This window comes from Oryzias latipes, chromosome 4, assembly GCF_053564925.1.
Source record: "Oryzias latipes strain Hd-rR chromosome 4, Olatipes_Hd-rR_3.1".
NCBI lineage: Eukaryota > Metazoa > Chordata > Actinopteri > Beloniformes > Adrianichthyidae > Oryzias > Oryzias latipes.
In genome coordinates, this window is record NC_136240.1 from 35,388,425 (window position 1) to 35,402,108 (window position 13,684).

The 13,684-nt window shown below is 39.2% G+C and overlaps 1 protein-coding gene across 9 annotated transcripts in view; it reads right to left on the bottom strand.

The window, feature by feature from the left end:
* Positions 1–13,342, bottom strand: part of LOC101167514 (uncharacterized) — a 55,187-nt gene extending 41,845 nt beyond the window's left edge. For 2 of the 9 annotated variants that reach the window (XM_023954591.2, XM_078946380.1), the window contains exons 1-9: positions 13,203–13,318; positions 11,300–12,475; positions 7,137–7,190; positions 6,814–6,933; positions 5,632–5,670; positions 5,433–5,486; positions 5,271–5,324; positions 4,145–4,252; positions 700–753 (exon numbers count right to left, since the gene is read on the bottom strand). In XM_023954591.2, the coding sequence (XP_023810359.2) occupies positions 700–753; positions 4,145–4,252; positions 5,271–5,324; positions 5,433–5,486; positions 5,632–5,670; positions 6,814–6,933; positions 7,137–7,190; positions 11,300–12,475; positions 13,203–13,259 (1,716 nt within the window). In that variant the 5' untranslated portion in view covers positions 13,260–13,318. Of the gene's footprint in view, positions 1–699; positions 754–4,144; positions 4,253–5,270; positions 5,325–5,432; positions 5,488–5,631; positions 5,671–6,813; positions 6,934–7,136; positions 7,191–11,299; positions 12,476–13,202 lie in introns of those variants that run through there. The other 7 variants (XR_013655668.1, XM_078946381.1, XM_023954595.2 and 4 more) reach the window with 7 other exon arrangements.
* Positions 13,343–13,684: the final 342 nt, after the last annotated feature.

The following is a 13,684-nucleotide window of genomic DNA, read 5'->3' on the forward strand; positions in this document are numbered from 1 at the left end:
TATGTACAGCATCTTCAGCTGTTCTTTTTTCATGCAAGGTGCTTCAGAAAATTTTTTATTTGAATTAATTTGAACATGTAAATATTATTAAAAATATGTGAGGTCCAATAAGAAATGGTTTCCTTTTTCTCCCAGTGCCAAAAGACAAAAAAGGCTTAAAAAATGGTTTCGCTAACCTGATTGTCTGACCTGAGACTAGAAGATCGTGGCTTCAAATCCACAGACTTAGCAAACATAAAAAAAACAACAACAACGTTTTCCTGTTTGAAATTCAGTATTTAGGGTTGGATTAAGGTGGGGGGTTATCAACCTCCAAATAGTTCCTGGTTGTTGTTTGATTGCTGCCCACAGTTTGTTTGATAAAACTTAATCTGTGGTTAATCACTGATCCTTTCCTCAACTTTGCTCATAAATTTTCCCTCTTATGGAATTTATTTACGCATTTTGCTAAAACAATCAATTCAATTCAGCTGCAACCTTACCTTAAAATCAGCTTCAAGAGGGTCTCTTCTTGACATTTTTTCACCCTAATAATTAATAACTAAAGAAATTATTTCAGATTTCTGCAGCTCACAACTTTCTGTCAATCTATTAGTCAGTCTGGTAACCAGGTATGTGACACCTAATGACCTACATTTTCACTCTAAATGTCTTTGCCTTTTTATTTACGATGAAACAGGAAGTCGAATGCGCTCTTACCCACTCACCCTGCTCCCCTTTGCTGCCTTGTTCTCCCATGTAACCTTTGGGACCCTGCAAGGAAAAAACACAGCTTAGGTGGCTTAAAAACACCCAGTTAGAGCTGACAAATAAACTTTAAATACCCCACCCCATCTTTATGGATAATAGAGGAATGTTGCTACTATTAACAGCGTTTTAATCCTATATGAACTCAATAAAAGCAACATTTAAAAAGTGGTAAAATGATGACTAAAAAGGTTCAGAGGACACAACTACTTACATCTTTTACACATTTTCAAGCATCGTTGTCTATCATTGACTTTAGTTTGTTTTTTATCTTTCTTCTTCTTTGTATTAGTTATATGTACAAGTGGTTTGAGGCAAAATCCTTGTATTTGTATTTTTAACTTAAAGGCAATTCAAACGTCTTAAAGCTTTCCAAAATGAAGGACAATAAAGTCAAAGTAAAATGCAAAACATGTGAGATAAATAACAAAAGTGTTGTACCGTATTTTCCGGACTATAAGTCGCTCTGGAGTATAAGTCGCACCAGCCCAAAAATGCATTATAAAGTAGAAAAAAACACAGATAAGTCGCACTGGACTATAAGTCGCATTTCGACGGAAATTTATTTGACAAAATCTGAGACCAAGATATAATAACTTGCACAACCTCATATGACACAATCATAGCAGACTGTTTATCTCATAATTTCACAGTAATTCTTTCTCATACTTATTTATTTATTCCTTTCATGAAGCATCATTGGCCAACTAATACTCTGTTTTCATCCTGTATTTGTAGAAACAGTTGTCATTTTTATTGCATTTCTGAATCTATGAAATCATTGGAAAATAGAATATTATGTTTTTAGCCTTCAAGATGTTACTGTAAAAAAAAAAGGTTTTCTGATTCTCTGAGTCACTTAACATACTCTTAACACTTAACATACCTCATACAACAAATTGACCCAGAAACATCATCTCTGTTCTTCACAAATGAACATAACAGGAGGGTTAACAATGTATTTATTTCAATTTATTTCTAATATAAGTCGCTGCGGAGTATAAGTCGCACGCCTTGCCAAACTATGAAAAAAAGGGCGACTTATAGTCCGGAAAATACGGTATTTTTGTGAGTTACAAGAATTTAAGGCATAAAATATTGTAATGTGATTTAAATGTGTGGACATAATTGATCGTTTTTCTTTATGAATTAACAATAACAAACCTTTTTATTTTTTGAATAATATTATAGTTTAAATGCATCTTCCTATGAGAAACATCTCTGCTAAGGACCTTGGTCTTCCACTTTTTCTAGATCGTTTGGATTTTCCAAATGTATTTTTCTGGCATTTAGCACAGTTTTCCTCTCTAATCTCTTTTATATTTGTCAGTTCCATCCATCACAAGAAAATTTCTTCTTGTTTGTCCTTCCAAGTAAGTCAGAAAGCTATGACGCACTTTAATGCACATCTGCAGCCTTTGACATGTTTTTACGAATCGATTTTTTAACTAACATTTTTAATCTACTTTAAACATTTCTATCTAAAACTCAAATTAAGCCTGTGGAGGGACTGTTTTTTCCTCTCTTTCTGTCAAAATGTATTTTTTTGGTTTGCTTTTTGAGCTAATTGTCCCTCTGTACTCCCCCCTAGGTTCTGTAAATCTGACTTTTGAGAAGTCTAGGTTATACACTGACCAAAAATATAAACACAACACTTTTGTTATTGTTCCCATTTTTTATGGTATGAACTCAAAGATGTGAAACATTTTCCACATACACAAAATAACCAGTTCTCTGAAATATTGTTCACAAATCTGTCTAAATCTGTGATAGTGAGCACTTCTCCTTTGCCAAGACAATCCATCCCACCTCACAGGTGTGCCATATCAAGATGCTGATTAGATAGCATGATTATTGCACAGGTGTGCCTTAGACTGGCCACAAAAAAAGGCCACTCTGAAATCTTCAGTTTTGTTTTATTGAGGGGGTCAGGGGACTCAGACAACCAGCCAGTATCTGGTGTGACCAGATTTGCCTCATGAACTGCGACACATCTGCTTCCCATAGAGTTGATCAGGTTGTCTATTGTGGCCTGTGGAATGTTGGTCCACTCTTCTTCAATGGCTGTGCGAAGTTGCTGGATATTGGCAGGAACTGGAACACGCTGTCGTATACGCCGATCCAGAGCATCCCAAACATGCTCAATGGGTGATATGTCCGGTGAGTATGCTGGCCATGCAAGAACTGGGATGTTTTCAGCTTCCAAGAATTGTGTACAGGTCCTTGCAACATGGGGCCGTGCATTACCATGCTGCAACATGCGGTGATGTTGTTGGATGTACGGCACAACAATGGGCCCCAGGATCTCGTCACGGTATCTCTGTGCATTCAAAATGCCATCAATGAAATGCACCTGTGTTCTTCGCCCATAACATACACCTGCCCATACCATGACCCCACCACCACCATGGGCTACTCGATCCACAACATTGACATCAGAAAACCGCTCACCCACACGACGCCACACACGCTGTCTGCCATCTGCCCTGAACAGTGTAAACCGGGATTCATCCGTGAAGAGAACACCTCTCCAACGTGCCAGACGCCATCACATGTGATCATTTGCCCACTCAAGTCGGTTACGATGACGAACTGGAATGAGATCGAGACCTCGATGAGGACGACGAGCATGCAGATGAGCTTCCCTGAGACGGTTTCTGACAGTTTGTGCAGAAATTCTGTGGTTATGCAAACCGGTTGTTTCAGCAGCTGTCCGAGTGGCTGGTCTCAGATGATCTCGGAGGTGGACATGCATGATGTGGAGGTCTTGGGCTGGTGTGGTCACACATGGTCTGCGGTTGTGAGGCTGGTTGGATGTGCTGCCAAATTTTCTCAGAAACGCCTTTGGAGACGGCTTATGGTGGAGAAATGGACATTCAATTCCCTAGCAACAGCTCTGGTGGAAATTCCTGGTATCAGCATGCCAATTGAACGCTCCCTCAAAACTTGCGACATCTGTGGCATTGTGCTGTGTGATACAACTGAAGATTTCAGAGTGGCTTTTTCTTGTGGCCAGTCTAAGGCACACCTGTGCAATAATCATGCTGTCTAATCAGCATCTTGATATGGCACACCTGTGAGGTGGGATGGATTGTCTTGGCAAAGGAGAAGTGCTCACTATCACAGATTTAGTAAGATTTGTGAACAATTTCAGAGAACTGGTTATTTTGTGTATGTGGAAAATGTTTCACATCTTTGAGTTCATACCATAAAAAAATGGGAGCAATAACAAAAGTGTTGCATTTATATTTTTGGTCAGTGTGGAAAATACGTTTTTAAAACTTCCCATTTGATTAAAAGAAAAAAAAAACATCTAACAATAACTTTATTGAAACCCAGTTTGATACCTTTGCAAAATCAAGATAAAATTCGATAACATGTTAACGAGCTGGGATACCTGATCTCCAGGCAAGCCTGGAGGGCCTGGATCCTCATTGTGTCCTGGGATGCCATCTACTCCAGGTCGCCCTTGAGGACCTGGAATTCCATGTGGACCACGACTGCCCTGATGTAGCATTAATGGACATCTTTGATGTTAACCTGAAGGAATTACCTGAAGCTCACCTGAGCAAAGCTTCCTTCAAGTCCACAATAAACATACAATGAAATGTTCTTTTATTCGTCAGAGAACTGTAGATTAAAGATTTAGTCCGAGAAAAAAATCCAAATTCTAAACATAAAGATGTAAGCCAGAAGATGTGGTCTGCATGAATCCTTTTACTCCTGTATTTGTGTCTACCAGCACTTTGACAGCCACTTTCTGGGATCAGTGTTTGTAGATGACAGTCTGCAAACACTGTCGGTGTTTGTGTCTGAACTCAAACTGTTTTTGTGCAAAGGATCTGATAATGACATTAAAATAAGACTGGACTCTCTGACTGATTTGTGAGCCTCCACAGTTATCCTGAAGGGGGCTTCACCTTCGTTTTTATTGGTGTGGGGATGAAAACACTGCTGTTAATCTGTCAGCTTGGATGTGGTGTAGTGAGCTTGCTGTCAGCAGGTTGTTTGGGTTTGAACCCTGATACTTTATCAGTCTGGTTGAGTCAGAAATATTTAATATTATTTAAATATTTAATATTAATACTTAATATTAAAAACAGCTCAATTTCAGAGCTACATGTAGATTCAAACGAAAAGGGGGAAAAAAAGTTTAACCCTGGAGAACCAAGTGGGTCAAATTTGGCTGCTGTTTTTTTTCTTCTTATTGTGTTTATTTTATTTATTTGTTCATCATTCATTTTTATTGTTATGGCTGCTGTTATTGCTGATACCCAAACTAAACAAACACAAAATTCAAATGAACTCCAAAAGCCCAGAAAAAAGCTGTTCTTGGGTTCTCCAGAGTTAAAATAATAATTCTTTAACTGAAATGAAGATTTTTATGTCTCATTGTTGTTTTCTTACAGAACACTAACTTTTCTGATCATTTTTGCTTTGGAGACTCACCAATAACATATTTTCTTATTTCCATTCTGACAGATTTGCATGTCTTAACCGTAATAATATAATCAGATACCTACAATTTTCCCTTGAACTCCTCTTTTTCCTTGTTTTCCTCTCATTCCTGGCGGTCCCTAAACAAACACAAAGTAGGTTTAACTAAAACTTACAGAACAAATTATTCCAAAAAATATTTTGGATGCAATTTTCAAGGCATCCATATGAAGCATTGTTCTACGTACTATTGGCCCCTCTTCTCCTGGGGACCCACGGGGGCCTGGGGGGCCCGTACGTTTCTAGGAAAAAACATCAATGTGCACAGCAACAACAGCTTCATAGATCTGACAGAAATACATGTTGACACACGCTGGGAATAAAGAAAAATATGACCTTGTTTGTAAAATTGAATAGTAAAGTCTTAAATGAACAGGAATGACGTACCGGCCAGGATGAGACGAGGTTTTTGTAGATTTTCTTTCTCTGTTGAAAAGAGTTGAGGTTGAATTCTTCTGGTAATTCTTTCAGTGGTTTCTCAGTCATAATGTTTCAGAAAATCAGCTCTGAGATCAAATTAAATCGCTAATGATTACTTTTACAGTACTGTACTTACTGCGTAGTTAAGTGGTATTTACATGGTACTTTCTTTAAAACTACTGGGTACTTACAGGGTACTTTTTAGTACTTTTATGAGCCCTACTGGGTACTTACTATTTTTGTGTCTATTTGTTACTTACATGGTACCTGCTGTGTATTTATATGGTACTATTACGAGGTACCTACTGGGTATTTATACTGGGTATTGATGTTTTTATTTTTATTTATTAATTTATTAAAGGGACAATGCATACAAAAAACAGTGTGGCGTGCTGAAAAAATAGAGAAACACTGTAAACATGCAGGATTGTAGCCTAAGCTAATTTTCATCCTCTGTCCCGCCTGATTCCTTTGTCTTGAACTTATTTTTTTGGATTCTAAATTGTGTTATTTAAGTGAAACTGCTTTTCTTTGTGTTTTAATTTTTCTTCTCTGTTTATGTTGTACAGACTGGGTTTTAAATAGTACCTACTGGGTATTTACATGTTGTGTAAATGTGTCTTTTGTAGAACTTACCACATGTAAGAACAATGTAAGTACAAATAAAGTACCTTGAATTTATGTCTGCACTCGTATGTTTCATGGTATTAGCCACGTGTAACAAGATAGTAGGGAAACAGATACTACATTGGAAGTACTGTGAAAAAGGACCCAGGATTTGCTTTCTACTTACTCAGCAAGTTTATGTGAGAGGATGGGTAATTACATAGTACTCATGTGGTACCTTAGTGTTTTTCATGGGACTTACTGTTAATGAGAACAGAGTATGTACACAGGAAGTTGGATTCATTGTATGTGAATTTTACATGTTAAGTTATGGGGTGTTTTGGAACAGTTACCATTTAGAAGGAGATAGTAGTTACCATTAAATCAATTTATTATGTTTTGCTACAAAACGCATTAGAATTTAACCAGATGTCCAACTGATGTAAACACAGATGGGCTGAGATCCACAAGTCAATCCAATTAAATGAGAACAAGCCTAATGAGGATTCAAGTGGAGAAAAAAGAATCAACCAGAACACTGACCTTGAACGCCTTCCATTCTTCTTCAGAGGCTGTGATCACAAAGGTCACAGGCATCCCAGGTGGACCAACAGCTCCTCGGTCTCCGGTTTGTCCGGGTCTGCCCACGACACCTCGGTCCCCCTTAGAGGCAAATAAGGGATTTTTTAGTTTGAACAGGTAACCTTCCCTATTAGTGTTTAGCTGACGGGCATTAAATTAATGTATTACAGCTGTTTTGTTCGTTAAGTTATGGATAAAAGTGGGCTTTAGATAAAACACTAAACCACACACTTGGATGTATTTCTGACCCAAAATAAAGTGTTTAAATCATACAAGATTCCTACTTTATCTCCTTTAGGTCCCGGGTATCCTGGTAGCCCTGGTGGGCCGTGCAATCCCTGAAAAAAACAATTTAAATGAAATTAAGGCAAGCCCATCTGAAGGTCATTCAAGATGTTATTTTCTGCCGTGGTCACATGTTTTTATGTTTATTTTATCAACTACATTTATGTTGGTTTGCTGTTTCATGGGTTTATTAATGCATATAAATACATTTACTTCTCCAAATTCGTTTATTTTCAATCCTTTTGCTGTTGTTCTCATTGTTACTTAAGGTCTCACAGCATCTACGTACATTTTGTGCAGATGGCACGGATGAAAATTGGTCATACGTGAATATAGGTGGAAAAAGTGAGGAAAGTTGTGGCCTTTTCGGGAAATTTCACAGATGTATCAGGAATGAACCACGTTAAAACCCCTGAAGTACAAAGAACACATAAAACGACGCAGAACATGAACTATGCAGGATTATTGCGGTGTTTATATGTGATTCATTTGTGATTTGTGCATCAATGATGTAATTATAAAATGATATGTGCGCCGTGTATACATTATAAAAGTCATACATCAGTGGTTCATGCGTGAAAAGTCCATTAGATATTCATGGAACGGTGGTGGAAAGCCACAAATTTGCATCTCGCAAAAATCCCGCACAATATTTACACAATAATGAGGATAAACCACAAAAAATATGCGTAAATCACAACAGACAAAGAACTTACACCGCTTAAAACCAAATTTCACATTGGCCGTAACCGTCGACAGACATCTGGGAACATTGACGAATGATGACGAATGCAAGAAACACTTATGAATGACGTGTACCACGCACGAATCACGAAAGACCAACATTTCATGGAAGATGCGCTAAATGTACGTAGTGGCTTTGTCATAAAAAACAGAGTTTGTTCAGTTAACAAGTTCATGATTAATTTGATGTGATTAAACAGGATTCAGCAAAATCTCAACTCATTTTCAACCTTTTATACAATCCAGTTATGATTGGTTAAAAAGGCTCTACTTTTTGTTTATGTTTTATTTCTTTTGTAGAAATCCGGTGACTGAAACAGAAAACCTGAATTTCCTTTTCAGTAATGAATAAAGTATCATCTAATCTTATAATACTAAAGTTTAAACCAAAATGTCATGAATAAAATGAAGAATTTTCCCACTAAAAGCACAAACTGATATGAAAGAACCAAATAAGGCGTGACACATCCTGAATCCCCTCCATGTGTCCCTCAGGGCCAATCCACAGTTTGAGAGACGGGACAAATTCAATTCACATCTTTTTAAAAAAAACTTTAATAACTGTGTAATCTGAGTCAACAAGGACAATAGGATGTAAACCATCACTGCACAGATATCATTTTTTGTTCAGCAGTGATCTAAGCGTGTTTGGAGTCTGTGGAGTTTCTGCTTTCATTGAGACTTTTCTCTCAGTCTTTTTCTGAAATGATTGCTGGAGGTTTGAGTGGGTAGCAGATCTTCTAACAGTCTGTTAGCTGAGTTTGGATTTGCTGCATGATGGGATTTATGGAACTGGTTCAACAGCTCCCCTGAAGTAAATCATTCCGCCCTTTGACCACCAGAGGGCGCAAAAATACTTTGGGGTGTTTGTAGTTTAACATGCTGGTTGTTCTTTTTTCTGCTGTTTAAGCGGCTTGCTGTAAATATTAAGGTTAAAAGCTCATAAATTTAGACGATTTTTAATTTTTTAACCAATCACTGACTGTGAAAATACATTTTGAGGTTTTTGAATGAAGCGTTTGAAACTTCTACTTGAAAAGAACTTCAAGTGTCCATCATTCATTTTATTCATGGTTAAATGGTTTCTATTTGTTAACTTATGTAACTAATGCCGTTTATGGGATTAGAAAATAGACGCAACACATTCCATTTTTTACTTGTCCTGTCCAACAGCTGAGGAAGCAGATCAGAGCTTATGGCCTCTTGGACAGACTTTACTGTTACCATAAAGGTTTATGGATCTTCAGGCAAACAGAGAGTATATTTGTATAAACCCCTTTTGTATTTGAGGCTAAGCTTCATTTATAATTATTCTCTTTGAATGCATTCTTTGTTGGACTGGACAGAAGAAAAGGAGAGAGAGAGAGAGAGAGAGAAAGACATGGGATGATATAGATGGGGAGGGGCAGTCGATGATACAAAGTAAAAACATAAGAGTGTCACAAGTGAGGGCAACAGTGGGGGCGGCATTGGTCGGCCAATGATGGAAGGGTCGGTGGTTCGATTCCCGCTTCCCCAGTCAACTGCCTCCAGAGTGGCTCCACCGGTGCATGAATGTCCCAGTGATGGTCAGAGGGGCAGAAGGTGTGAACTGGCAGCCATGCCTCTGTCTGTCTGCCCCGGGGCAGCTGTGGCAACATCAATAGTTACCCTCACCACGTATGAATGAATGATTGACACATTGGAAGAACTTTGAGCGTCTGGAAAAGCGTAGATGAATCCAATCCATAGTTATTATTATTAAATTGCATGACTCAGTTCGTCTGCACACAGCTATTTACAGGTTGGAAGTATATTTATACATTCATCATGGAAGATTTATCTCACAAGACTTATGCACACAGACAAATACACACTAGATTCGCACTACCAAGATTCTTGAAGAGGGCTGTAAAAACAATACCCATGCCCATATATGTGCAAAAGTGAACAAGCAGGTGGGTTGTATGAATGTGTGCTTCCTAGAGTCCTTGATCACACTGAATGCTCCAGCAAAGGCAGGAGGCCCCCCACCCCAGAGCCAGGGGCAGACAGCACAGCAGCCCGGCCGATCCAGGCATCAAAGAGCCCAACATCAGACAAAGACCCGGGAGCAACCCCCCCCCCTCAGAAAAAGACTAATTTTATGATGGATGTTTGTTTTAATTCCTTCTATGTCTTTATTTTGTCTTCCAGCTGCTGTTAAAGGTTCAATAAGTAAAGCCAAGAGTTCTAAGGGAGAGTCTTTATCTTTTTTATCCAAGTGCTGTCTTGCTCATATATTAACCCTGGTGCTATCCTATGACCCCCCCCCCCCCCCCCCTTACACTGACATGTTCTCCCTACTATGACAAAGGTGGATAAAGGTGGAAAGATTTCATGTAATCCATGGACACCAGTGAAGATCACAAATCATTGAAGAAAAAAGGTTCAGAGTACTGTCTAGTGGGTCTAGATCAGTGTTTTTCAACCAGTGTGCTAGTGTGCCGCGGCACACTAGTGTGCCGTGGTAGATGGTCAAGTGTGCCGTGGGAAATTGCCCTCATTAATCATTCACTGATCTAAAAACATTTCCCATCTCCAGGAAATCAGCTCTTTGTTCATCCAAACAGGCCCGGATAAAACACTGAGTGGTTAGGAATATAAAAGATCTTAAAATTACTTTTTCTTTGTGTTTATTTAATTCTATTAAAGAAATTTTGATAAGAATCACGGTACCGCGATTTACCTGCAGCTATGACAGTTTGCGGAAAAGTCCCGTCCCTTTAACTGTCTCCACCAATCATTCTTGAAGGCTTAATCACATGTCATCAGTCTGACCAATCAGAAGTGGTTAAAGTCTTCACTTCCTTGTTCTTAATTCTGCTGATAAAGTCGCTCAGTTCTAACAAAAATACCAGCTAAAGCTCTTCTTTAGCGGTGTAGCTTTCCACAGAGTCCGGTGTCAGACCGTGAAACAAGTGGACAATACAATGAAGCTCAGAGACGCGAGTCTTTCTGCAAGTTTTCGGCAGTTTTCACACTACATCTCCCATGATGCATTGGCTTAAAGAGCCAGTGTCCCAGCGCACAATGAGTTGTCCTTGCGAAACGCCTTGAAACCACAACAAACAAACAGTTTCTAAATTTTCTAATTTAACTTTCATTTCATCTCTTAGAAAAAACAGCCGCAACTTCCTGCTTTTCCGGCCACAATTATCACAAAAATGCACATGAGATTGCGGGCGGGGGGGGGGCGGGGGGGGGGGGGGCTGTCGATCAATACAGACCATGAATTTCTGTTTTTGTTCTTTTTTTGGATGCTGGTGTGCCGCGGGATTTTTGTCAAGGTTAAAGTGTGCCGTGGCTCAAAAAAGGTTGAAAGATGACCCGCCTCCCAATGTTAAAGTGCCTAGGATAGCACAAGGGTTAACAAGGTAAAATGGTAATAAAGTTTTACCCTTTGACCTCTGACTCCAGGATCTGGTCTGGTGTCCTGATGTCTGTCTGTGTTTGGAACTGTTGGATTTATCTCTGCTTTGACCAAAGAATCCACGTTCTGATTGAAAAATCTCTCAGCGTGGGTTTGATGAATTATTTTGTCCTTGTCCTCTTGTCCGTACCGTCCCTTCTCTATATCCACACCAGCTTCATCTTCATCCCTCTTCATCCCGCTCTCTTGTTCTTCATCTGGAAGCAGCATCACGTTTGCTGCGGGGGGAAAAGTTGCCTCCATTTCTTTTGTTTCTTTACTTGTGGTGAGTACAGCGTTACCCAGCCGGATCTCTGAATCGCTGGTACTTGATGCATCCGTGCTTTGCTGTGTGGGAGATGAGGCGGTCAGGTTTGTGGGCGGGGCTTTGGGAGGGGATGCGGAGTCCAGTGACTCCGCCTGCTTTTGGGGCATTTCTTCCTCCAGTCCAGACGCACTGAGAGTGACTGCTGGAATCCAGGATGATGAGGAGGATGGACTGGGAATACCTTCCATCATCTCTCCTTCCTCAGATAAAAGCTTCTCTCTGGAGGCGCCGAGTGCAGATTCTGTGGTGGACACAACAACTAGAAGAGATGTTGGAGCAAACTGAGGCTCATCAGAGATATTCTGACTTTTTTCTGCAGGACTCTGAGGTGATTGAGTCTGTGGATTTGAAGTTGGAGTCTCATCACAGCCCATTTTGGTGACACCATTAGATTGATAAAGTGATGGCTGATCAGTCACATGAGGAGGTTCTTCACCATCTGGGCTGTTGGTAGTAATGCCTGTGGAGCCCCGTTCATCTCTCAGTGTCACCATTTTGGGAGAATTGGAATGAAAAATCTCTTTCAGAGTCTGAGGGAGGGGTTTGGAGTTTTCTGGCACTTCCTCGTCTTCAGTGTTTGGTTTTGCTTTTGCGGCTCGGCCGGCTGTGGTCTTGGTTTCTATGGCAACTTGAGGTTTTGCTGCAGCTTGGGAGTCATCATCATGCATGTGTGGAGCAGGAAGCGGGACGAGAACGAAAGTGCTGCCCGGCGGATCAGACCTCGGTGTCAGGTCAGTGTGAGCGGGCTGCACAGTGGAGCTGAGCGGAGAACCTTCAGGTGTGGACGAACTTCCTTTTTCAGACTGAACATGGGACTGCGCAGGTAAACACACCTGCTGAGATTGTTTGACAGCAAAAAAATTACAATTTACCAATCGCAGCGACACAATTCATACCAATTAGATGTTAATTCTGTATAAATCAGACCTTGTCAAATGTTATGAATATTTTCTTTAATAAATACTGCTCATTAGCTTTAGCTTCAATATATTTGTAAAACATACAAACATTTCCTTAAGGTGTGTTTGTACAAAGCTCCATTTTTAAATTACATTACATTAAGTCTTTTTAAATTTATCATAAAAATGTATTTATCTAGTAACAACATTTACACACAAGAAAAAAAATCGAATCAAAATCAAGTTTAGCTCCGATTTATAAAGACATCTAAAGTCATCCCAAAATATTGCATCAAAACATGTTTAATACTCATTTTTTATTCTTATTTAAGTGATTTAGAACTTGATGAGGTAAATATTCTAACTCTACCTCTGAAGGTCACAAAATTCAAACAAATGGAAATTTAAAATATATATGCTTAAAGCACAAAAAATAAAATATGTAGAAACCTCTAAATTAAAATAAAAAATTAACACATTTGTAGAGATTTGTATTGCCTGTAAATATACTTGGAGTATTATTTTGAAACAAACTTAAGGTTTTGCATGTTTACCTTAAACATTATTCTTATTTATACCCACCAGCAATGACCATCAAGCTAAAATAAAGAAATAAATGAGTCAAATACAAATATTACAAGAAAATAAGGACGCAAACACAAACCCTCAGACTTCCATGGGTCAGAAGCGACAGCAGCAGTCCGACCGTGGCGCCCAGCATGGCTTCAACAACAGACTGAACTTCCTGTTGGTGCGTCTAAGTCTGTGCAGCCGTCACGCCCCGCTGGACGAGACGTAACGCTCCACCTTCTGAAGGCAACACTGGTCCCACCTTTACAGTATGGAGAGATGAACACACACAAACAACAAAGAAGACAGTTGTTTGTCTACACATCTGTAGAAATGGAATATTTATCCAAACAGATTAATGTTTGTGGGCTCATTTAGTGTCTTTGAAGGAGTTTTCTATTGAAAAGCTGGATTCTTTTTCTGAAGAAACATTGTTCTTTTTCATGTATATTTGCTCAAACTTTAGGTTAATGCTAAAGATGCTGACTTTAAAAAGCATCAAATGGAATATTCTACCTCACCCCCCTCCCCCCTCCATTTGATTTCATCCTGGGGGAGAAAAGGAAGACTGTGGCT